Source organism: Podarcis bocagei (assembly GCF_964188305.1).
Source record: "Podarcis bocagei genome assembly, chromosome: 11".
NCBI lineage: Eukaryota > Metazoa > Chordata > Lepidosauria > Squamata > Lacertidae > Podarcis > Podarcis bocagei.
Genome location: NC_138136.1, coordinates 48725504 through 48751350, shown reverse-complemented (window position 1 = coordinate 48751350; position 25847 = coordinate 48725504). Strand labels below are relative to the sequence as shown.

General features: G+C 47.4%; 2 protein-coding genes across 2 annotated transcripts in view; one reads left to right on the top strand and one right to left on the bottom strand.

The window, feature by feature from the left end:
* Positions 1-4614, top strand: part of DNAJC21 (DnaJ heat shock protein family (Hsp40) member C21) — an 18034-nt gene extending 13420 nt beyond the window's left edge. Inside the window, exons 10-12 of the mRNA XM_081212968.1 lie at positions 1651-1841; positions 2963-3044; positions 4086-4614. Of these exons, the coding sequence (XP_081069094.1) occupies positions 1651-1841; positions 2963-3044; positions 4086-4256 (444 nt within the window). The 3' untranslated portion in view covers positions 4257-4614. The remainder of the gene's footprint in view (positions 1-1650; positions 1842-2962; positions 3045-4085) is intronic.
* On the bottom strand, positions 4592-25847 carry AGXT2 (alanine--glyoxylate aminotransferase 2). Its single transcript, XM_081212981.1, has 14 exons — positions 25703-25847; positions 22155-22240; positions 21363-21547; positions 19449-19572; positions 18709-18803; positions 16460-16553; positions 15650-15743; positions 14028-14128; positions 13063-13155; positions 11986-12118; positions 10676-10764; positions 9714-9863; positions 8671-8769; positions 4592-5726 (listed from the first exon to the last, which is right to left on the bottom strand). The coding sequence occupies exons 1-14, from the start codon at positions 25794-25796 to the stop codon at positions 5613-5615; spliced, it is 1551 nt and encodes a 516-aa protein (XP_081069107.1). The 5' UTR covers positions 25797-25847; the 3' UTR covers positions 4592-5612.

Genomic DNA, 25847 nt, shown 5'->3' with positions numbered 1-25847 from the left:
GTTAGTAGATCTGCAGTTGAAGGCAACCTGAATGATATCCTCGCTACAACCATTTCTCATTATGGCTCTTAACACATGATGAAAACTGGGCCTTGAGAGCATCCAAGCCTGGGGGTGGGGGGTGGGCTGCCAATTCCCTGTGGGGGATCATCTTTTGAGGGCCCTTAAGCCAGTGAGGACCGCAATTGAAGAGGGGGAGCGGACAGGCCAGGGCTGTAGTAAAACCCCTTTGGCTGCTAGGTGACTTCAAGTTGCTGCACTCCCACCAGTGTCCACCAGAGGGCAGGCAGGAACGAAGCAGAGCCCTCTTTTAAGGAGGAAAAAACCCATCATTCCTAGGTTAAGGGAATGGCTTGCCTTGGGCCCTCTCTGTTTCCAGAGTGCAGTTTCTTAAGGTCCCTGCTGCTCCTGGCTGCTCTCTCTCTTGCCCTGCTCCTTCCCTGGTGTGTTTAAATAGCCATGGAGGTGACCCACCCTCTCCTTTCCCTTCTGACTGCAGCTCCTGGTTTCTCAGATGAGAGGAGTGTTGGTTCAGGGAAGGGTGATTCACTTGGGGCAGATAAGGGAGTAACCTCGCAGCAGTGCTTTCTTCCTGCAAAGAATGGTGGGAATTGGAGTTCTGTTAAGGGGTCCCTTGGCTTCCCAGCGTTCCCTAGGAGAAGTTGATTGCAGAACCAGTTCTGAACCCTCGTTTTTCTGGCAAGCCTGCATTTGTGGGTGGCCTGAATCCTCAGTAGATTGTGCCCTGAGAGACTTGCTGCTGGCCAGTCAAAAGTGTTTCCCAGAGTATGGCTGCTGCCGCCGCATGTTGACAGCCTCTAGGACAGCCTTTCTCAGCCTGTGGGTCCCCAGATGTTGTTGAACTACAACTCCCATCACCCCTAGCTAGCAAGGCCAGAGCTCAGGGATGATGGGAGTTGTAGTCCAACAACATCTGGGGACCCACAGGTTGGGAACCGCTGCTCTGGGAGCTACAGGTGAGTGCAGGGTGGAGACCACAGGTACTACCCCTGCCCCAACACCCCATACCCCAGCAGCATCTAGAACATGGGTGAGAGAACCTCAGGCCTGTGGCCTCCCCAGGAATCTTGTATCTGGTCCCTGGCTGCATGCCTTCCTGAGTCACACCCCACACCAGTCCTGCTTTTCACCCTCCTTGAGTGTTTTTGCCTAGCTGGAATGTGTCATTGGACTCTGATTGTGCCTCCTACTTGCCTGGGCTAGAGAGGAATGAGTGCGGGTGGGAAAAGTTGCCTTTTGTACAACGGTAACATTTCACATTTATTGCTCTGCTCACTTTTGCCTCTGGCAGGTGGCTCCATGACAGTTAGTCGGGAGGGAATGAGGCCCTTGGTCTGAAAAGGACCCCACCCCACCCCTGATCTAGGGGGGGGGCACAGGTTTTCCTGTCACCGCTCCAGGGACGGATCTACACTGGTCGCTTATAACGTTAAAAGCACATTATTAAAATGTGACACCAGAGGGCGCTGTAGAGCAGCCAGCCTTCGACAGTGGAAAACTGCATTGAGAGTTACATAACACTAAATTTAATAACGTTTTTACAGATCAATGTAGATCCTGCCTCGATCTTAGAATATGGATTTCTGCGGTGTCTCTTGGGTGTCACGAATGCTTCTCTTATTCAAACAGGCGCAGGAAGACCCTCCCAGCGACAGAAGCCCAGGGGAGCCCCCAGCAGAGTTGTCTACACAGGCCGGTAGCACCAAGCAGAGCAGCGAGACTGACGAAGCGGGAAACGTCAGCCAAAGCCACAACCTGGAAGATGCAAGTGCTGGGGAAACTGCAGAGCCCACCCCAGAGCCCAAAGCAGAGGTGAAAAGGTAAGCGTTTAAAGTTGTGGGGATGCTGGACGCAGCAGTCTGCAATGCGGTTTGAATCCTTTGTGGTGCAATTTAAATCATACAGGTGCGTGGGAAGCTGTGTCACTCTGGATGTTGTTGGGAGTCCTTTTCCCATCAGCTCCTACCAGCAAGGCTGGCGTTCAGGAATGGTGTGGGGGATGTAGCCTGATGATATCCAGGGCATTGGTTCCCAAAGTGGGCAGTGTAGCCCCTTGCAAGGGTATCCAAAGTTTTTTCAAAGAGGGGCAGATTTGATAAAGTGAGGGTCGACCAGAGTTGTTGAGCTTTCTTAAGGATTTTACCCCAGGAACTAAACTGCCACAGGGGCCAAATTAGACCTGCAAAACTGACTTTGGACATGCCTACAAGGAGCACAGAAGGTGTAAAATGACTATCAGACTTCAAAAAGTATGTGCTGCTGTTATTATTTATTCCATTTATATATTGCCCTTTATCAAAAGATTCCAGGTACAACATTAAGAATACATGTTGCTGGGCATAAAAATAAAAGCAAAATACAGAGCATAATAATAGACAACATAATCATAACAGTTCCCTCCCCACACACACATACAGCAGCTTTAACAGGCCGTAGATTATTTAATGGCCAAAGGCATTAAAGAAGAATGTTTAATGATGGTGTCTGGGGAGAGCATTCCACAGATGTTAAGGTAATCAGTTTTGTTCAGTTAATAAAACTATTTAGTTTTATTAATTGGATTTTGAGTGAATGTGCAAGTAATCATCATTATTTTGAATTTTATTGTGGTGTTACCTTCCTTAGTTAGCCATGAAATGAATAGCTCTTTCTATAGGGTGGGGGGCACTGGCGATGAGTATGGAAGCAATGGGTTGGTGGGCCAAAAAAAGGTTTAGGAGCCATTAGGCTAGAGAGTTGCTGGTGCTCTATCCCCTGGTATAATGGGATCATTTTTAAGAACATTCTGCAAAGGATTATTTTATTTAATGCTAGTTTCAAAGTCCTTGAATCCTGTTAATTTAGCTTCCATCTGTGCCACTGAACTCAAGGAGTGGCTGACCAGGGTGCTCAGAGATGGCAGTGCAGGGGAAGAAAATGCCTCTTCTTTTTTTTCTTCTAGCAATATGAAAGCAAAAGGGAAGAAAACGAAAGACACAAAGAAAAGCTCTGCTGCAAGAGGATCTTCAGAGCATCAAGCAATGGTATGTAGAAGCGCTTTAGATGTGCATCTTTTTTTACCACCTCTGTCAGCCCCAAGCTGTGTGAGAGGAAGGGAAGGGAAGATCTCCCAGGGCGGGAGGCAGGGAGAAGGGAAGCTCCCTTGTGAGAAGGTCCACCCCACTTCTGTGTGAGATAAGGGTTAAGACAGGCATAGGCAAACTTGGCCCTCCAGATATTTTGGGACTACAACTCCCATCATCCATAGCTAACAGACCCGGTGGTCATGGATGATGGGAATTGTAGTCCCCAAAAATCCTGGCAACTGTAGTTGAAGAATACAAGGCATTGTAGGCCTGCCATGGGAGAACGAGCTTTCCCATGATTCTTTGGAGGAAGTCATGTGCTCTAAATATGTGCTGTGGCTCTGCCCCTGTAAGGTGAAGTTATAGGACGCACCGGACCACAGGACACACCTAGTTTTTAGAGGGGGAAGCTTCTCCCAGAGCTTCTCGGGGCTGCAGCGGAAGCCCGGGTTTCCTTTCCCCCCCCCCAGCCCCAAAGAGCAAAGAAGCCAAGATAGTGAGCGGGATCCATCCCGCTCGCTGCCTTGGCTTCTGCCATAGCCGGGCGCAACCTCTGCAGCCAGGAGAGGCTGTGCAAGGCTAAAGAAGCCAAAACAGTGAGCGGGATGGATCGCGCTCGCTGCCTTGGCTTCTTTAGCCTTGCGCAGCCTCTCTGGCAATCCCCCACCTCCCGCAAAAGCCCACAGGAGCCGCGCACCCTTTAAGGAGTGCGTGACTCCTGCGCACTTTTCTACGAGGAGGGAGAAGGGACTGACTGGCCACTTCAGTCCACTCTCCCTCCTGGAGAAAAGCCCGCAAGAGCCGCACGAAGCTTGTGTGCGGCTCTTGGGGGCTTTTCCTGCCTGTCTCCCCCCTGCATTCACTCCATAGGACGCACAGACTTTCCCCCTTAGTTTTTAAGAGGGAAAAAGTGTGTCCTATGGAGTGAAAAATACGGTAAATGATTGTGCTGTTTGCAGGCAAAGAAGGCTCACAAATCTTCTTCTTCCCCACTGCCAGCACGAAGCTTCCCTCCAGTGCGTTACCTGCAGCTGCGAGTTCCAGTCGCGGAATAAGCTCTTCGAACATTTAAAAGCTACGGGCCATGCCAAAGCAGTCCAAGCGCCAGCCATGAACGGAGCCGTCAGCAACAGCAGCAGGAGCAAAAAGGAAAAGAGGCGGAACAGATAACAGGACTTTCTGAGATGTGCGAGAGGAACTCCTGACCGGTTTAAAGGGCCACCGTGGCAAAGGCCCCTCACTTACCCCAAGGAGGCGCAGGATTGGCACCATGAATTAAACAGGGTCAGAAACACCTAGCCCCATAACACTGTGCTAGCGCATTGTTTAAATTGTTCCATGTTGTTGGGTGTTCTGCCCCCCCCACAAAACCCCCGTCCTCCTTTAAAATCGATGCCTCAATTGCGCTAACATTTTATAACACCTCCCCCCCCCAAAAGAGCACAGCTACACCATTCATACAAAGAGGATCTCCCTTACTTGTAAGGAAAGCCATGTACAGGAAGAAGCAATAAATTATTTTACTGTACACTGCAGTTTATTTTTAGTGCATGCTGTTCAAAGCATTTCCTTGACTCCCCCGTCCTTATACAGTGGTACCCCGGGTTACATACGCTTCAGGTTACAGACTCCGTTAACCCGGAAATAGTACCTCGGGTTAAGAACTTTGCTTCAGGATGAGAACAGAAATTGTGCTCCGGTGGCAGTGGGAGGCCCCATTAGCTAAAGTGGTGCTACAGGTTAAGAACAGTTTCAGGTTAAGAACGGACCTCCGGAACGAATTAAGTACTTAACCCGAGGTACCATTGTACACCATTCAGAACTAGGCTAAATTTAATAAGACATGTGGAAAAGTGAATTCTGGTCCTGATGTAGCTATTGCAACATGGGGGTGAGTCCCAACCATGCCATTTACAGTTTAAAATTGGCTTCTGCCAGCCTGGTGCATCCCAGAGGTTTTAGACCAGGAACTCCTGCCAGCTGATGGGGGTTCAAAACATCTGGATGGCACCACATTGGTGACAGCTGTTTAAGGGTGTTAAAACCATTGGCTGCCCAGCTTCTGAGCGGGAAGCCACACAGGCACTCTTGAATCCACAAGATGAATGGGGACCCCAATGGGCAGGTGCCAATTGGATGTCCCCCAGCTGCTTAAAGAAGGGCAGCTGTCACTCACATTCTAGGGACTAGTAGCAGCATCATTATTATTTCATTTCTATACTAAGGTATCTATACAAATATATCTATAAAGCACAGAGAATCTCAAATAAAACCAAAGCAGCTTGACATACGTTTAAGGAAATCGAAAGACCAAAAAAACTGGGTCATCTGACGATTTATACAAACCGTAAATCTCGTTGCTCAGGTGGTTTGCTGCAACTACCAAGGCTTCCGGTGGCACAAGCTGGGGCAGCAAATGGGCTGCTACGGTAAACGCGTCAACCGGCTGCAATTTGCTAGCTGCGGCAGTTCAATCTCAGGGATGTTTGTTCTTCATTATGGCGGCCGGTACAGCGAACGGGGTGCTTATTTTGCCTTTGCTGTTCTTTCCCTGTGTCTTGTTAAAGCGGCATGGAAAACTCCCAGGGCGAAGTCTGCGTCTTCCTTAGTGATGCACAGCGGAGGTTTGATTCTAAACGTCTTGGGAAGAGGAAGAAGCCGAAATGAGGAGGGGGAAACCGGAACAGCTCACATTAAATTGGCAGTAAAAAATAAATAAATCTGGATACGTACTGTGGTTACTAAATCGGAGTTGCTACAAAAAGGGGTGGGGAGGAAGCCACTATATACTGTATCTTTTGCTCCATAAGACACACTTTTTTCCTCCTAAAAAGTAAGGGGAAATGTGAGTGCGTCTTATGGAGCGAATGGCGCTGCGCAGAGAGGTAGAGCTGTGCAGAGCCCCTTCAGCGAAGTCGGAGGAGCCCCTTCTGTTCCTTCTCCAGCTTCGCTGAAGGGGAGCTGTGCCTTCTCCCTCTCCTGTGAAGGAGAGGCGCTGCGCAGAGAGAGAGAACTGCGCAGTGCCCCTTCAGCGACGCGCCTGTCCTGGCTTCCGCCTTAGCCCTGCGCAGCCTCTTTGGGCAGGGGGAGCCTTCATCCCGCTGCCCTGAAGAGGCTTGGCGCGGTTATCCCAGAAGCCAGATCCCTCTTGCTGTTCTGGCTTCTGGGATTCAGAATATTTTTTTCTTGATTTCCTCCTCCCAAAACTAGGTGCGCCTTATGGTCTGGTGCGTCTTTTGGAGCGAAAATTACGGTAGGAAGCTGAATTCAGTAATAAACGAAATGGCTGAAATCAGGAAACACAGGAGAGAGGGAGCGTAGGATGTTGCTTTGAACCAAGTCAGATCTAGCCCAGTGCTGCCTACACTGACTGGCAGCAAGCTTCCCAGAGTTTCAGGCAACAATCTTTCCCCACCCCTAGTTGGCAATTGAACCCTTTTGCATGAAAAAAACATGCCACCTTACTGCTGCCTTTTAAACAATTCATTTTGGGCAGCCGCTACACAGTACCTCACAAGGGCCTAACTGCACATTATGTTAATGCTTTGATTGGCAACCGTGCCACTGCAGTTTGGAAAAGTAAAATGCCAGGTTGTGGGGATAGTCATCATCAGCACAGTATGGGGGGAGAGGAAATTCAAAGCTTTCTCTCCCCAGCTGCCATCTTATACACACACACATAATGCGTGTCAATTAGCATTGCAGGGGGTGGGGACAGTGGCGTAGCGTGGGGGGTGCCAGGGGTGCCGGCCGCACCGGGCGCAACATCTGGGGGGGCGCGCTCGCTGCCTCCGGAGTCACCGAAGAGCCTCGGGCGCAGGCTGTAGCGGAGCCGCATGTCTCGCGGAACCGACGAGCTGTGCGCGCGTCCGGGCTGAAAGCGCCCGGCAGGCAGCGGCTCTCAGTGCTCGCCGCAGAGGACGCGCCAGGCAGCCCCTCCTCACAGCCCCGCCTCCGCCGCTGCTGCTGCAGCGGCTGGGCCGTTGCATTTTTCTCGCCTCTCTGCCCCCCTCCTCCTCCGGGCAAGCGGCGTCGTTTGGGCGGCAGCGCCAGCGGCAACTCGCAGGTTAGGGGTTGGGGGGGCGCAAATTACTTGCCTTGCCCCGGGTTAGGGGGCGCAAATTACTTGCATTGCCCCGGGTGCTGACAACTCACGCTACGCCGCTGGGTGGGGATGCTTTCCTTAGCCCCCTACTGCTAATTCCCACACAGGGGTCATTTTACTTACTAAGACCGTGGCTTCAATTCCCTCTCCACTGATGCTGTAGCGCCATGAATGCTAATCACGTTATTAATGTAGCTTGCAGTTGCCTAATATTTCTAATTTTACCAGTGCATAGCTCTGGGAAATTCTTGCTAAGCAGAGCTGTTAGAGAACTCTGGACAAGGAGGGGGAAGGGGTGGGCTTGCTAGGGCAATCTGACCTATGGGGAGTTCATATACAGTGGTACCTCAGGTTACAGACGCTTCAGGTTACAGACTCCACTAACCCAGAAATAGTGCCTCGGGTTAAGAACTTTGCTTCAGGATGAGAACAGAAATTGTGCGGCGGCAGCAGGAGGCCCCATTAGCTAAAGTGGTACCTCAGGTTAAGACCAGTTTCAGGTTAAGAACGGACCTCCAGAACAAATTAAGTTCTTAACCCGAGGTACCACTGTATCTTCCCAATGCCTTTCTCCAGTGCTTCCGGACTGCAAAAAGTCCCAACCCTTTCCCAAAAGCGGATCTCTTGCACTAGGGGAACAGAGAACGCTTTAAACGACAAACCTTAATTGCTGCAGAATAGTGACATTCTCAAGGAGCCACGTTATCTATTCCAAAGTAAAGCCTATTGAATTCAATGGGGCTCCCTTCCAAGCTAAATCTGCCTGCCTGCCCTCCTTATGAGTTACTGGGAGCGTGGCTTTGATGGACATGTTGAATGGGCCTTGGCTGGATCCAGTAGGCAGTTCTTAGGTGTTTATTCTGAACACCAAACCGCCCCCAAGGAAATGCAGCCATTGAGCAAATCCTGAATCCCCAACAGAGTGGCCCTTAATTCTGCTTGGCAAAATCAGATCAATGCGCTCCTGCTTTTCAGGCAGGAAGTAACAGGTTCAATCCCTGGCCTTTCCACTTAGAAGGATCAGGCACCTGGTTCTTGGAAAGGCCTTTGCCTGAGACCCTGGAAAACAGCTTCCAGTCAGATAATACTGAGCTTGATGGACATAGAATCTGCCCTGATATAAGACAGTTTTCCTGAATTTAGGGTTCACAGATTAGAAAACAAACTAACTCTGACCTGCAAGCATGCAGTTGTTTAGCAACTCCTGTCCCATCTAAAAAAAATAATGATTTTTCCCTCTCTGTGTTTTGTAGAGTGAAGCACACCTCTATTTTCTACTGGTGCCTGTTTCATTATTTCATATCTCAGTGCAGAGTTTGTGCTTTCCTGTGAAAGAAAGTCACTCAGCTTTGCATTTCCAGTGGCATTTGCTTTTATCCAACACCTAAGAGAGGCATTGCTGCTACAGCTGCCTCTCTTTATAAACTGAATGTATCTATATATCTCAGATTTATATATATCATATATATATAAGAATACCTGGAAAAACATTCCTCCCCGCCCAATCAGCACTCCCATATCTTTGCAATCTTCCATGATTTGGTTTATCTCTTCAACTGGAAGCGGCTGACGAGTCTCCTGTGGAGAAAAAGTCAGCTTAGTTTTCTTCCACCTCTCCTGGTTCTTTTTAACCGAAACTCACAAACAGAAGTGAACTCACATCGATTATGCCATTATTACGTTTAGCCACTAGGTGGCATTGGACTTAAGTTTTAAATCTGGGTGGAGGGCAAAGGTTTCGCTGAGAGAGAACTAAGTTCTGATCTGTCTTCCTGATTTGATTCCTCATTTTAAACCTTTCATGACAGAAGCTATTAAATTGTCAGCGCCCTAATTGTCAGCAATCAGGCTGCAGCATTCTGTACTTCCTGCGGCTCCCGGAACAAGTGTGAGGGAAGCCCCACATAGAGAGCATCACCGTAATCTAGCTAGCAGCTGTGGAGTGTGGAGGGGCTGTAGATATGGGAAGCACCTAGAAAAGAGACAAGCTCTTAGCCTGTCTGCACAGGGAGGCACAAGGCTTCACCAGCATAGGAAACTCAACGTAGAGCATGAAACAAGGCATAGAGAGCCAGATATTCCTTGGGCAAAACCAAGGCAAGAAGAGACACAACTAGGTAGCTCAGTTGGCTAGAGTGTGATGCTGATAATGCCAAGGTTGCAGGTTTGATCCCTGAAAGGAACAGCTAAATATCCCTGCATTGCAGAGGGGTGGACTGGATAATCCTTAGGGTCCCACTCTATGATTCTATGAGTTGCCACATTTCCAACTCACTAATCATTTGTAATGTGCAAACAATAAAAGCTGTGGCCAAATTTCAAACCCCTGTACCAGTGTCTGCCAACCACAAAGTGCAGCTCTGGCACTGAGAAGGCCCATGCAATTAATTGGAGGGTGATTTTTAGTGGCCTCCATAGTAGGCCTTTAGTGGTGACAGCCCAAGAGCTAAGACGGATCTATACGTCGAGGCTGCTTATACCATGATAGAGACCATTCCAGGCCCGCAAAGTGTCTTCCTAACCTTATTCTTGACCATCTCTATTCCAATCATAAGTCCTTTGCCACGGACATCTCCGACTATTTCAAACTCATCGCGCAGCTTAGCCAGCTCTAACAGAAGGCGAGTCCCCACCTCCTGGCTGTTTTTCTGCAAGCCGTCTTCTGCTATTGCCTGAGAACACAAAAGCCATGCAGGAAATCACCAAATACTCTGAAATACTGTTGGCCAGGCCCTTTTTAACTCTAAAGAAAGCAACAGCATGTGGAGTTAATCTGATACACCACTACTATGAGTGTAAATAACTGCTGCACAGAACATATGGATAATCCTGTCTTAAATATACCAGGGGGAAATGAGACAAGGACAGGGAGCCTAGACGTTGTTGCATCAAGTGTCCTCCCAGAGTTTCCAGAGCATTTCCCCATCGCTTGTTGCAAAAGATCTGATCGGCTTGGGAAGCGAGTTTGTTGCACAAGATATTAACAGCATTTAATTTGCCAGAATGTGATTAAATCCCTCCCTAAAACATAGGGGATGCGGGTGGTGCTGTGGGTTAAACCACAGAGCCTAGGACTTGCCACTCAGAAGGTCAGTGGTTTGAATCCCCGCGACGGGGTGAGCTCCCATTGCTCGGTCCCTGCTCCTGCTAACCTAGCAGTTCGAAAGCACATCAAAGTGCAAGTAGATAAATAGGTACCACTCTGGCGGGAAGGTAAACGGCATTTCTGTGGGCTGCTCTGGTTCGCCAGAAGCGGCTTAGTCATGCTGGCCACATGACCTGGAAGCTGTACACCTGCTCCCTTGGCCAATAAAGCGAGATGAGCACCGCAACCCCAGAGTCGGTCACAACTGGACTTAATGGTCAGGGACAGTCTGGAAGTACCTAAGGATGGTGGTGTACTGCAGTGTTAAGATGAAAGACTCATGGCGTATATGCTACAGTTCCCCATAGATAAAGATGCAAGTCACAGTCATTTTCTTACATCCAGAACTGCAGAGCCAACTGCACAGGCCACAGGATTTCCTCCAAATGTGTTGAAATGTAGGGTTTGAGCCAAGGCTTCTGCAATCTCTGAAAAACAAAGCATGCTAGTATTCATAACTGAAACATTATAGTAAATAATTAAAGGCAGCTGCTGGTGCTCTAGAGCAGCCTTTCTCAACCTGTGGGTCCCCAGATGCTGTTGGACTACAGCTCCCATCACCCCTAGCTAGCAAGGACAGAGCTCAAGGATGATGGGAGTTGTAGTCCAACAACATCTGGGGACCCACAGGTTGAGAACCGCTACTCTAGAGCAAGGGTTCCCAAACTGTGGTTCATGGACTGAGCTTCATCCAGGTGGTCTGTGGTTGTCATGGACCGGTTGGATGCAGAGGAATGGTGGGAGGAACCAGCTGGGGATCCCAAGGGAAGAAGGCACAGAGCCCGGGGATTAGTGGTAGGATGATGATGAGTGGCCCGAGGAAGAGGACTGGGAGGTGGTGGTGTCAGAAGCTGAAGAGGCAGCAGGGCTTAGTATGATGGGGGAGTCTGTGGCAGAGAGAAGTCCAGAATCAGAAGTGGAAGCAGGAGAGGAGGGAGACCAAGAGGCAGAGATAAGTCAGACTGGTGAGAAGGTATGGATGTCTCCTCCTCCTGCAGTGACAAGCTCCTCTCCCATCTGGTCTCCCAGGATCAGGAGAGGGCAGGGAGAAGTTAGCGTCAAGCAGCCACAGTCTCAGATTGCTTGGGAAAACCACAGAGAGGAGGGGGCTTAGGCAGCTATGGGGAGGTGGGGACCTTCAGTCTCTGCAACTGCTTCATGGGGGCAAGACCTACCAGTGATGTATCGCTGTGCTCATTAGGACTTACCCACCCACCCCGGTGCAGATCCTGTTTTTGCTGATAAAGAGTTAAATTCAACTTGCTCAGTGTGATTTACTGCTGCCTCATTCCTGCCAATGGTATGTCTGCATTGAATAATCATGCCGATTTTTTAGTCGTATCTCTATTGCTTCTTTTATTTCTTACATTAAAATGCAACATAAAAAATAAAAGCAGCAATAACATTACAATTAAAAAATCCTCCGGCATATTGCAAAGCACATTACAATTCCTACAACAGGCAGGAAAATTGTTAAGTGGTCCGCCAAGACCCTCAGCAAGTGGTCCATAAGCGCTGAGAGTTGGGAACAAATTGCCCTAGACAAAGCATAGAAGCAAAGGTCCGTTCTCACCAAACAGCCATGAGAGCCCTGTTAAAACCCCAATTATTCAAGACTTTAACATCTGAAGTATGAAAGTCACTTGCACCTGCTGTACTGACAACGGCTGCCATTGGAAACCCGTTGCCAATTCCCTTTGCCATGGTGACAATGTCAGGAACCACATCGTGTCCTTCAAATCCCCAGAAATGGCTGCCTGTTCGACCAAACCCCGTCTGAACCTTCAAAGAACAAAGAATTCTTTTATTAAAAAAAAAAAGTTGCTTCGTATGTTTTGGGCTTGTAGTTCACACAATACAGATTTCTTTCACAGATAACATTTCTGTAGAGGAATTGTGTGCACCCAGTGTGTGCGTTGCCACAGGTGATGAGCACACAGTTATTTCGCCACACATACCAGCTTGTAGGAATCCTCTGCAACTGGGTCACATATACTGTGTATGTGCATGCAAGGCTCACATGAAACTGTGTATACCAGGGTGCATGCCGCAAAATGGTCAAAGAGGCTGCTGGATCAAGCCAGTGGCCAACCAGAGAAACTTGCAATGTGGATTTCAGCGCAAGGGCATTCTCCTCTCCTGTTGTTTCTAGTGACAGGTATTCAGAAGCATTACTGCTCCAACTGTGGTGGCTGAGCATAGCCATCATGGCTAAGTAGCCACTGATATTTCTCTCTCTCCACAAATTCATCTAATTCTCTTTAAGAGTTATCCAAGCTGGTTGCCATTATTGCATCCTGTGGCAGTGAGTTCCATAGTTTAACTACGTGCTGCATGAAGAAGGACTTTCTTTTATCTGCCCTGAATTTTCCAACATTCAGCTTTGTTGGATATCCACGTGTTCTAGTGTTATATGAGAGGGAGAAAAACTTTACTCACTGAGAAGTGAGCTTTGTAAAGCTGCCTAATCCGTTTTATCCAACCTTTTTGGGACCAAAGGCTGCATTATTCCAGAGGAAAAGAGCCAGGAACTTTGCTCCCGTATGGGTAGGGCCAGGTTCCCACACGATCACACATCCTTCACTCTCTCATGCACCAAGTTATTTCCCATGGAAATAAAGGAATATGTATAATTCTAGGTAACTCCTATGTCCTGCACCATATGCTTTTCAAAAACAGATGTGTATAAATCTTTGGACAGGGGAAGTTAAGTTCAAAGTACTCACTTCATCTGCAATGCATACACCACCTTTTTCACGCACCAGCTGAAAAGCCTCTTTCAGGAATCCCTTGGGGTACTGAACTGTTCCGTTGACACCCTGCAGGAAGGTGACAGTCCAAACAAACCATAGTCAAGCTAGGGTTACCAGATGTCCCCGGTTTCCGGGGACAGTCCCCGGATTTGCAAATCTGTCCCCGGACAAATTCCGTCCCCAGATTTGCAAATCTGTCCCCGGGAAACATGGCAGCGGCAGCCTCAGCAGCCCAGAGCCAGCCTGGTAGCACAGCTGGCTCTGGCTGGCTTCAAGAGCTGCTTGCTGCTGGCTGCCATGGCACCTGCCATTTTTCCTTGCCGAAACTTCCAGCGAGGAAAAATGGCGGGCGCCATGGCAGCGAGCAGGTCCTGAAGCCAGCCAGAGCCAACTGTGCTACCAGGCTGACTCTGGGCTGCTGAGACTGCCGCTGCCACTGCCGAAAGGGAACCGAGGATGTCCGGCAGTACAGATCTCCTTCCCCCTTTCTTTTGACTGATTGGGGGAGGCTCGGAAGTTGCGGGTGGGCAGCCGTTGCCCAGTTTTTTAAAAACTCTGCGCAGTTATGTTTCACAGGGTGCGAAAGAAAGGCTTTGCACCTTTATACAATATGCATGTGTGCTTGGGGCCCAGGGGCTTTTGCCTCATTCAGAAATGAAATGAAATGAAATGAAATATCCCCGGATTCATTGAAAAAAATCTGGTAACCATAAATTAAGCAAGGCTGTTAGGTTTGGATATAAGAAACCATAGACAAAACAAGCCTTGGTTTGTCAGCCAACTACAAACCATCTTGGTTTGCTGGCAGAAAACAAACATGGTTACTCTGCTGGGCTGGGTTTGCCCATTACAAAACACCTTGGGCTAAACAAACCATGACTTATGTGCAAACCAATCCACTGACCTTGCATGCTATTACTACAAAGGGAATCACTTACTTGAATTGGCTCAGCAATAAATCCAGCTATGGCCTTTGGAACACAAGTCGTGAGAGTGTCTTTGAGCTGCTCAATATACTGGTCTTTTGCATGGCAAGTGCCTGTATTGAGAGGATGGGGAGGGAGAGCAAAACATTCACATGCAATAGAGGCCAAGGGTGGCTTCTAACGCTGCTTTTATAAAAATAAAATATCCACCATGCATTTTGGTAACATCTAAATAACCTATGTTGGTCCAACCACCCGCATCTAATTCCCCATACTCCAGAGGCTGGCAGAATGCATGTGCTCTGAATACAAAGACACATATGTCATCCATTTCCCCTTCTGTTTCCAGTTTTCAGCTCTAGCAGCAGAGTCCTATGCTGCCTGCTCGGAAGTAAATCCCATTGAGCTGAATAGAGATTACTCACAGGACTGCAGCAAAACAAGTGGGGGGAAAGCTAGAGCTATGACAACTGTTATTACTCCTAGAGGAAATACTGTATACTGCACATAAATGAGCTTGTTTCCAGATCTAAATAGCCATTTGATATATGTCCTATCCATAATTTGCAGTAGCAAACTCAGACTTGTATACACACATACCTGGAAGGAAGTCCCATTTCACAGATCCCATTTGCACCTTTTAAAAGCACAACTGGAATTGGATCGGGGGAGTTTGGCCACCATCCACGTTTGCCAACTGTTCACACTTAATCCCAGTCCACCAGCACCCCTTTATCCTCAGGGCAGCTCTCCAAAGTACCCAATTCTCAGCATGAAACACTTAGTAAAGAGCAGCAGCTTTAAAGGAATTATGATGGAGAGCTTGATGCTGTAAATTTCAACTTGCCCTGCCCCCAGAATGCCCCCTTTGGAGGGGACTTGTGGTGGCTGAGCTGGCCTAGAGAGTTACACTGGCACATCCCCAGCAAAGATGGGGTGAGGGAGTTGTGTTGCAGTAGCTGTGGCTCAGCATCAGCCCAAGACCCACCCATTCCAAACTCACTTATCCCAGCTGCTCTCAGGTCTGGATTTCACTGTCAATACAATCATATCTTGGGACGTGGGTGGCGCTGTGAGTTAAACCACAGAGCCTAGGGCTTGCCGATCAGAAGGTCAGCGGTTCAAATCCCCGTGATGGGGTGAGCTCCCATTGCTCCCCTGCTCCTGCCAACCTAGCAGTTCAAAAGCAAGTCAAAGTGCAAGTAGATAAATAGGTACCACTCTGGTGGGAAGGTAAACGGCGTTTCCGTGCGCTGCTCTGGTTCACCAGAAGCGGCTTAGTCATGCTGGCCACATGACCTGGAAGCTGTACGCTGGCTCCCTCGGCCAGTAAAGCAAGATGAGTGCCGCAACCCCAGAGTCATCCGTGACTGGACCTAATGGTCAGGGGTCACTTTACCTTTACCATCATATCAGAGATATACTTTACATGCAGGAGGTGGCAAGTTCAATCTACACCCACAGTTTAAAGGATATTTGCCTTGCAAAACTGCTGTCAGAACTAATGATCTGGCTGTGCATGAGAGGGTTGCAGATGTCCATCTGCCTTTGGCATATCCAGTTTACTGCACTGAACCACCATGGTGTCATTCTCTTTCACCTCTGAAAATCAAGGCCTCTCTCATTGAAACAACCTGCAGAACAGGTGCATTTTCGAATGGTTTGCACCGGAGAATCTCGACAATGGCTTCCCCCCCAGGGACCACGAAAAACGTCAGGCAGCATTGTCTGAAAAGCACAACAAAGATATAGGTGTTGCAACGGGATTAACTGGCTATGTCAGGATTTTATGCTACTTTTCACATTTTGATCTGAGATATGCACTCATCAAAATGCTGGTACAGCCTAAATTCATAGATACAAAACATTTTGGCCACCAGCAGAAAGTTCACTCTTCATGAAAAAGTGATCAAAAGGTACCTGTATTTAGAACCAACCCAACTGTATTGTGCATTTTGTAAAACTTGGAGCAACTCAGAAGACTGCACATTGCTATACTATACCTACAGAACGTAGGTCTGATTAAAAAAGGGGAGAGGAGGTATAATTCTCTTCTCTGTTATCAGAGTGAAAACACTGTATTAAAGTGTCTAGTATTCTATTTTTTAAATTATTTTTTATTATCTACCGCCTTACACACATACATCTCAAGGCAATGTACAAGACACAATAAAGCAGCTAAAAGACAGTGAAAAACAACACAGAAAGCAGCAGGTATCTTAAAATAAAAATACAACGTAGAGACCTAGGGCAGAGAAACTCTCCTGCAGACCGCATTAATCCACTGGATGCATAAACAACCTGGTCCTGAGCTATTTGTGGCCTTATATGTCAGTGCCAATTCTTTGAGCTTGGCCCATAGCAGATTGGCAGCCTCTGGACCAACTTGAAGAGTAAGATGTTTGTTGCGCAACAAATGAGGAGTGAAGCAGCAAGAACCTCACCTTTTGGCAGCCAAGCCCACTGGCAAGTCCATGTTTGTAACATCCAATAGATGACAAGCCCATTGTGTAAGCACTGCTCCCGTGGTAGCCTCCTCTGTAGGAAAAAAAACCACCACAACCACTTTCAATCCCTTCTGATTAATCTCCCTGTGACTGTCTTTACAAATCAGAAAGAAACAAGAATAATTAAAAGAAAGGCAAGCTTCTGAACTGCACAGAAACCGTCTTCAGCAACCAGTACTCAGAGATAACAACAGAAAACCCTTCTGGCTTCTCAGTGGTTTGTCTTTACCTAACTGAGCTGAAGTTGATGGATGTTAAATACACAAAATTGCTAAGTTTGCACTAGCAACTGGCAAGCACCAGCAAGCATAAATTTGCATTGCAAAATGTTGCCTATTGCGCTTGGAATCATCTATAGAGGAAGTGGATGAAGGAAAGTTTTTTCTCCATCCCTCATTAACACTAGAACTTGAGAACATCCAATGAATCTGAATGTTGGAAGATTATATACTTCTGTACACAGAACATAAATTATGGAATGAGATTCCACAAGAGGCAGCACTGGCCACCAACCTGGATGACTTGAAATGAGGATTAGGAAGATTCATACAGGAAATGGCTATAAGTGTTTACTAACCACGGTGGATAATAATAATAATAATTTATTATTTGTACCCCGCCCATCTGGCTGGGTTTCCCCAGCCACTCTGGGCGGCTTCCATAGAAACAAAAAATACAGTAAAATATCACAGATTAAAAGCTTCCCTGAAGCCTTAAGATGTCTTCTAAATGTCAGGTAGTTATTCATCGCTTTGACATCTGATGGGAGGGCGTTCCACAGGGCGGGCGCCACTACCGAGAAGGCCCTCTGCCTGGTTCCCTGTAGCTTTGCTTCTCGCAATGAGGGAACCGCCAGAAGGCCCTCGGCGCTGGACCTCAGCGTCCGGGCAGAACGATGGGGGTGGAGATGCTCCTTCAGGTATACTGGGCCGAGGCCGTTTAGGATATGTTTTTCCTCCATCATTTGAGGCAGTATGTTTTTGAAATACAGCTGCTAGAAACACCAAGAGGAGGGAATGTTCTTGCACTCAAGTTTTGCTTACAGGCATTTAGTTGGCCATTGTGAAAACAGCATGTAGGACAAGATGGACCACTGGCCTAACCCAGTAGTGCCTTTCTTATGTTTTTAATTAGCATCAACCTGGGCATTTAACATCTTTTTATCTTGATTTTCTTACTTTGAACACCGGTGGTTCAGGAAGAGTTCCATGCAACTCAAGAGCTCACACTCAAGAGTTTCAAAAGATGTTTTGGCCAAGTAAGAGATCACTTCACCTGCTCCACGCTTCATGCTGAACTTAGAGGGACTCTGATCGGTTCAGGGTTTGTGCTAGTTCAGCAGCCTTTGGCATCTTGAATGGGTGCAAGACCCTCTCTTTCACTTCTGTATGAATCTCGCTATTCCAAGGCATGCCAGAAGAAAGCATGAATTTTCAGTAAATTAGAAGAATCCTAAACATTAGGTCCCATTTAGAGGACCATTCTGGGCTGTTGACCAGTAATCTGTTTTAAAAAGGAATTGTCAGCCAGTAACACAACACACTCTAGAAAAAATACAGTGGTACCTTGGGTTAAGTACTTAATTCGTTCCGGAGGTCCGTACTTAACCTGAAACTGTTCTTAACCTGAAGCACCACTTTAGCTAATGGGGCCTCCCGCTGCTGCCGCACCGCCGGAGCACGATTTCTGTTCTTATCCTGAAGCAAAGTTCTTAACCCGAAGCACTATTTCTGGGTTAGCGGAGTCTGTAACCTGAAGCATATGTAACCTGAAGCGTATGTAACCCGAGGTACCACTGTAGATGAAGATACATGATCAAACAGTACTTTGTTTCAGGGGAATTAAAGATAAAATTGCAGCAGAAGAGGGCAGATAGGAACATCTGGACATAAATATCTCCAACCTAGTTATGGAACAAGGGAAATCTGCTCACCCCTATATGGAACATAAAAGCAGATCACAACATACCCAGATATCTAGAATGTTGATGTGTGTTTTAATCTGTTTTCATTTTATTGCTGATTTTAATTTTTTAATGTTTTGAATTGTTGCCTTTAACTGTTTTTACCAATAATTTTATTGTTTTATTCTTTGTGTAAATCACTTTGAGGTTTCCTTACAACCAAGCAGTGCATGGATTTTATGAAATAAAAACAAGTAACTAATATACAAGGTGCGATAGCTACCTCAATCCAATGATGTCAAAGTTGCGTGTAAAAACCCTTGCCATTAACATGGCGAGGTCGTTGGCTTCCGAACCACTGTTGGTTAGGAAAATCACCTAGAACAAAGATATTCATCAGAATGCAGATTTAGGGAGAAGAGAAGCAAAGTTCAGTGTAAGTCTATTCTGATGCACTGTTAACAAACTGGCAGAGTACAGACACCATGGATTGTATTCAATGCAGCTTTAAGTACTTCATTCCAGGAGGAGAATGGCTTCTACTTACACAATGGGACTTTCCCCTGCCACTCCCTCTGTGTGCTGCCTGAATCTGTTCTGGGGTTTCCCTCAAACCTCTGGAGTAGATTTGGGAATTGTCTGTGGTGCATGCAGGGGCAGGAGGGGTAGGAAAAACCCCTGTGCATTTGGAAGTCATCTGTTCTTGCAATTATTTAGTTAAATACCACCCAAGGGTTATAATTCCACTATTTCAGGCATAGGCAAACTCGGCCCCCCAGATGTTTTTGGCCTACAACTCCCATGATCCCTAGCTAGCAGGACCAGTGGTCCGGAATGATGGGAATTGTAGTCCCAAAACACCCAGAGGGACAAGTTTGCCTATGCCTGCACTATATCTTCTGAAATACATATATTTTCATGGGGGGATATGGAATTGCATCCCTGACTGACCCTCCTAGCTCAGAGCATCACTGTAACCCACACATTTCGAACTGAATTTTCTCACTGTACAACTCAGCATACCTTTAAGGGAGCTGGAAGCAACGAGGCCAGTTTCTCTCCATATTCCTGGATTGCTGCGTGCGCATAGAGGCTGCTTGTGTGCCACAAGCGACCAAGCTGTTTCTGGGCAGCTGCTGTTACCTTTCTGGGAGTGTTTGGGGAAAAAATGTGATGATTTAAGTCTTTGATCCAATTTGTTTTGATCCAAACCACCACCCCCTTTAATAGCAAACTTAGTTTAGTTTCATGCTGTTAAATTAGGTTAGCAATCTGTATTGCTTTCTATATGTTGCACAGACTATTTTCTGAATTTATTGTGATTGTTATTATTTGTTAATATGTTAGTTAATAATATTATGTTTGTTTGTTTTTTAATTGACATTTCTTCCTTGGGTATGTTAGCAGCCACTTTAGGTACAAGGTGCTTAAATTCGGGTTCTCTAGCTTTCTGAGACTGGTTGGAACGTTGTTGAGCCTTAAGCTTGTTTGGAATTGATGTTTTGTGCTTCTGTTATTGCTACATTAATGTTACTGTGCTCTGTAATTTTTTTTCATAGTGTCATGTTTATGTGTAAACTGTTTTGAGGTCACTTGGGATACATTATAGTAAGTAAGTAATGGAATAAAGTGGATATGGCATTGCACCAAAATATTAGTTGGCTACAGTTTAGCCGAATAAACAGATACATAAGCAACATGTTGCTGCAAAGTCACAGAGCTCATCTGTTGTAGCATAACTACAGAATCTACTCTTTGAAACTGTTGCTGTTATGCCCTAAACAACCCAGGAAACACCGTGCAATACAGAAACTTAAAAAACGCAATACCAACAAACAGTAGCATCATATTGAGCTGAAATATTTCATGGACAAGCGCTTGCTTCATCAGGTGCATAAAGCTTGCTTCTGGCAAGATAGAGTTAGGATTGCACTGCAAACCTTTGGTCCTCCAGATGTTGCTGGACAATTCCCACCATTCCTGGCCATTGTCCATACTTGGTAGGAGTGATGGGAGTTACAGTTATATAGTTATATAGTTTGGTAAGAGCTGTTCGACAGGTGGTGGATTCTCCTTCACTGGAGGTTTTTAAGTGAAGGTTGGACGGCCGTCTGTCATGGGTGCTTTAGTTGAAATTCCTTCATTGCAGGAGGTTGGACTAGATGACCCTTAGGATCCCTTCCAACTCTACAGTTTTATGATTCTAACACCTGCAGTGCCAGATGTCCCCAACCCCTGATCTACATGCATGTATAAGGAGAAAAACTACCAACAGTGGGGCCAAACTGCCATGAAATGCAAGAAGTGTCACCTGTGACAATTCTGTGTAATGCATAACACTCCCAAGAGCTGGAACAGGTGATAAGCAGCAAGGATCACCTGTCAGTTTTCATGGAAGAGCTTCAAGCTGATTAGCATGAACAATGTTGCCTTTCGAAAGGCAACATTTACATGGCACCACTAAACAAAAATCACTCAGTACACCTCTGTGACATCAGTGTAGGTAAACCAATGGTAACAAGAGCAGTTGTGACATCTCTACCTGCCCAGATTCAATGTGGCACCCAAGCAAATTCCCAGCTTGCCTGCAGATGACACTCGGGGCTCATTTATACTAATTTTCCTCTGCGCTTTCTAGGCACAAATCTGTGCTTTTCCGGTCTATGTCCCACATGAAAACCCACTCTTTAATGCTCACGTCCATCTGCGGAAAACCTGAATTGCTGTTTGTTCCGATTCAGCATTCAAGAGCAGGTTTCCATTGGGAAAGCGGAGGGGAGGGGGAAGTGCTCAAACATGGACTGGGAAAGTGCTTACCTGCGCTTAGAAAGTGTGGGGCAAAAGTTAAGTGTGGCTAAGCCCTCGTTACCCATGGTCTGTAACCATGCTAGTGGAATTTTGCAGATTATTAGACAGTGGGATTAACCACATACTTACGGGTGGCAGTGCCCAACACTAACAGTGGCAATTCCAGCAAAGAGATCAAGGTATCGACGTCCTTCTAAGTCAAACACCCACTGCATATGCCCCTGATGGATAAGCAGTGGCTTCTTGTAGTAAGTGAGCAAGGAGGGGGACACATTCTGCTTGCGGATCTTCAGCATCTGCTCGTAGGGATAGGACTGCAAGCAGGATGCACAAAAAGGCATTTGTAGATTTATTTCCATTGTAGAGACCTGACCCCCATCATAATCAGTTGAGTAATCCGATTGTATCAACATAGTACAGCTTTGAAATATCTGTCTGCTAATCAGGGCTGGGTAGAAAGTGCCCCAAACTCTCCCTGAGCCACTGAGAAAATAGAGCCACATATACAATACAACCACTTAAAAAAAAATTATGTTTCATATGTTCATTAGTAACACTAAATGGATGCCCACTTCAAAGTTTTTAGCTTGGTTTACTAAATACAAGCAAAATAAACATGCTACTCTCTAGGGCATCAAGACAATTTTCCAATGCAAACTGAATTTTCCAGTTCGAAACTTCCCAGAAAACTCACATCACTGGCTGCACACCTATGTACACCTACGGTATATGGGACTGTAAGCCCCTTTGAACTCAATGGGACTTGTTTCCAAGTAGGCACATATACGATTGTACAGTTAGCCTGCATTAAGCACCCTCTGCCTGTGCAGTGTGCACAAAACCTTGCTGAGAACTAGCAACACAGCAAAGCCCTCCAAACCCTATCCACCCACAAACAGGACTAGCAACTCACACACTTACCTCATATTTTTCAGGTAAAAAGCCACAAGGAGGCATTTTTGATTGCAGGCGGCAAGAGTTTTGCAGCTTCTGTTGCCTGTATACCTCTAATTTAAAAATGCAAATCGTTAGGATTATCCACACATATCAGTGTAATTCTCTGAAGTGCAATTTAATTTTATTCCAGCCTCATGTGATAAGTTGGATCCTCCTAACAAAGTGTCCATGTTGTGTTCGGCCCTGGAACTCTTCCCCAACCAAGCTGGCGGTGCCATAGTTATGCCACTGGCCTTTAGCCAATCAGCAGCGTGGCAAGGTTGGGGGTATTTAATTGGCAGCGCAACGTAGGGACTTCCTTTTGCTTCACGCTACCGAACACCTGCCCACCCACCCATTAATTAGGTCATGTTTGGCCTTGCCTTGGACTTCGGTTGGTCACCTGTTTTGGAACAGGGGCCGGGTAGGAATTTTTTCCAATGTGGCAGATTGGCTTGGGTTTTGCCTACCTCTTAGCAATCGTCACAACTTTGTAAGGTTTGGCAGTTAGGCATTGGTTATGGGGAATGTGGGGAGGGGAGGTGCAGCCATCATCTGCCTTTCCAATTAATATGGTATTCCGTTAAAGGAGTCTGGGGGTCTGGATCTCGTCTGAAGCCCGGAGAGGGGATAGGGCCATGCCAGGACCCCCAGGAGTGAGCACCAGTCTATATACATTGATGGAGCTCCCCCTGCTGGTTGTTTACCCTTCCAGGCTTCCTGCAGGGTGGGGCAGGAGCAAGTTATAGTTTTGACACCAATGCCTAAGTCATTACCAGTCACATTTGTGTATTTAATAAAGTTGTGGCCAAAATTTGCCCATTAACAATTAAACTAAATTCTGTCTCCACTGTGTCTTTATTTCCATGGGGGATAGTTTTGGGGCTTGGAGCACAAGCAGTTTTAACATTTTCCTGCTGAGATACTGTGAAGCAGGCTTGGCAGAAAGTCAGTGGCTGGCCTAAAGTCACGGTAAGTGTTACGCTTGAGCAAGGATTGGAACCAAAGTCCAAAGTGCAATACCCCACCCACTGTGCCACATTGGCATCAGAAAACATTCTTCTAGCACAGACTCCCCCTGTCTACAGATGTTATTAGACTCCCTCTCCCATCAGCCCCTGCCAGCATGGCCAATGCTCAAGGAGGATGGGAGTGGCAGGCCAAAAACATCTGGAGGGAACAAGGCTGGGGAAGCCAGTTCTAAGACAAATCAATGTGGACCAGAATGACCCTGTGCACACAGTGCTTTTGGCCTTAAGTGGAATGAGTCCTCTAAGGTGGCCGTAAAATTGCTACTTTCCCTTCTTGCAGCAGACCAGGGTGGACTGGAAAAGCAGCTGCTGTTTGTATGCTTGGAGTGTTGTCAGGGGATGAGATGTACATCAGATATGTGGAGAAGCAGCTCCTGCAAATTTTACAAATATGCACATTATAAAAATGCCACCTCTTTGGGCAGTGGTCCAGTTAAGCAATTTTAAGCTCTGGACTGAAAGGTTTTAGATGGCAATGTGAATTATTTAATTCAGAGTTTGTGCCACTCAGGAATGAAAGTTTTGCGCAGCATCCACACAACATCTTCCTTGTCAAAATGCTGCCCTGTTTTATTTTCCCATTTAATTCTGATCTGTTGTTTTCATGGAAAAGCAAAATGTAAAAAAGAAAGTGAAACTGTGGGATGTATTATTATTAATAATAATAATAATACCCCGCCCATCTGGCTGGGTATCCCCAGCCACTCTGGGCAGCTTACAGCACTTAAAAAAATGGTAAAGCATCAAACATTAAAAACTTCCCTAAACAGGGCTGCCTTCAGATGTCTTCTAAAAGTCAGATAGTTGTTTATTGCCTTGACATCTGGTGGGAGGGTGCCACTATAGAGAAGGCCCTCTGCCTGGTTCCCTGTAACCTCACTTCTTGCAGTGAGGAACCGCCAGAAGGCGCTTGCAGCTGGACCTCCTAGTGCTTCAGAGAAGCAGGAGTTCCGAAGCCCCCCCAAATCACACTGGTCCAAATACCACACTCCTGCCGTTGCCCTGCCCCCAACATCTGGTAATGAAGGGGACACTGGTTCTGAACATGGAGGTTTCAATCAGCCATCATGCCTACTAGCTTTGGTTGATAGGTATATATACAGTCATACCTCGGGTTGAATGTGCTTCAGGCTGAGCGCTTTCGGGTTGCGCTCCGCAGCAACCCGGAAGTAACGGAGCGCGTTACGTCCAGATTTCGCCGCTCGCATATGCACAGATGCTCAAAATGTCACGCACATGCGTGGAAGCGGCAAAATGCGACCCACACATGTGCAGAAGCGCCATGGCGTCTTATGTTCCATTCAGGATGCGAAGGGGGCTCTGGAATGGATCCTGTTCGCATCCCAAGGTACCACTGTATATGCATCCTCCATGAACTGTAATGTTGAATTCAGTTGGGATAGCTCAGTCAGCAGAGCATGAAACTTAATCTCAAAGTCATGGGTTGAAGCCCCAGGTTGGGCAAAACATTCCCCTGTTGCAGGGGTTGGACTGGAGGATCCTCGCGGTCCCATCCATGCCTACAGTTCCATGATTCTACAAAGCACGTTATCTTGAGAGTAAAGCAGGCCAGATGCAAAAGACGACAGGGCTTCTGCACCTTTTAAGAAGCTGTGAAGAAGAGGGAATTTCAGCACCTGCTGAAAATGCTTCTTCTACAAGGCTGTTAAAGGCAAGCGAGTTCCGTCTTCTTGTGCATCTGCGCCCCAAAAAAACCTGGGGGCAAGTCCCACTGAATATATACCGAGCATTTATATACCGCTTAATATTTCAAAAAAGATCTCTAAGCGGTTCCACAATACAGCCACTTTTTCACTTCCCAGTAAACGCGCTGAGGGTTTAGCAGCATTTAAGGCAGCGGGCGCAGGTCCCGACCCTCAGTCCCTCCTGAGGCAGCGAGTTCCGCAGATTAACCAGCTCCGCCCGCGCGCGAAAAAGCACGTTCTCCATAGTGCCGGCTCCAAGCCTCCTCCTACCTGTCGGCTTCGGCAGCCACCTTCGCTAGCGGGGCCGCGTGGGTGCAAACCGCCCTGCCGGCAGGAGGCTCCCTGGCCGGTACGCGTTGAAGGGGAAAGGAGAGGTGTGTCTGTAGGTGCGCCGTTTCGAGTCCGCGGTAACAAAAGCCACGCTCTCAGGCGGCCTGAGGCGCTTCCAGTCGCTCATCCCCTTCCCAGACGACGCCAAAGAGCGCGCGCGAGGGCGGGTCTGGAGAGCTACCTCCGCGCGCTTGTCTGAGAAGAAAAGAAGGGCGCCTTCGCAGGGTGGGGCGAATCCCCAAAGCCACTTTCCGCTGTGTAAAGCCGCCGCGCGAAGGAAGGCTATTCGGAGGGAGCGCGCTCTGCACGCCCTCAGAGGCGCGCCCTCGCTTTCCCCCCCGAGGAACAAGAAAAGCTCCTGGGATGAGGCGCGAGCAAAGCTCCGCTCCCCGGCTGTGCCAGAGGGTGTCATACCACCACCCAGCAGCCCCTCCGGCCTTTCCCGCTCCCCGACGCCGCCCCTTACCTCCCCCCGCCGCGCCGGGCCTGTTTCCCGCCCAAAGCCAGGCCAGGCGGGGCTTCTGGCCCAGGAGCGCCCCTCGGAGCCGAGCCGCGACCATCCTTTCTCTCTCTCTCTCGCTCCGAAACAGCAGGCCGCTGTTGGGCGAGGT

What these genes read in the sequence shown, in the direction of transcription:
- AGXT2 (XM_081212981.1), bottom strand. Translation starts at nt 25,796, where the DNA reads ATGGTCGCGGCTCGGCTCCGAGGGGCGCTCCTGGGCCAGAAGCCCCGC. An exon ending in GTGGGCTTGGCTGCCAAAAG is followed by an intron (nt 15,744 to 16,459) that starts GTGAGGTTCTTG and finishes TGTGCTTTTCAG; the next exon opens with ACAATGCTGCCTGACGTTTT. An exon ending in TTATTGCTGAGCCAATTCAA is followed by an intron (nt 13,156 to 14,027) that starts GTAAGTGATTCC and finishes ACCTTCCTGCAG; the next exon opens with GGTGTCAACGGAACAGTTCA.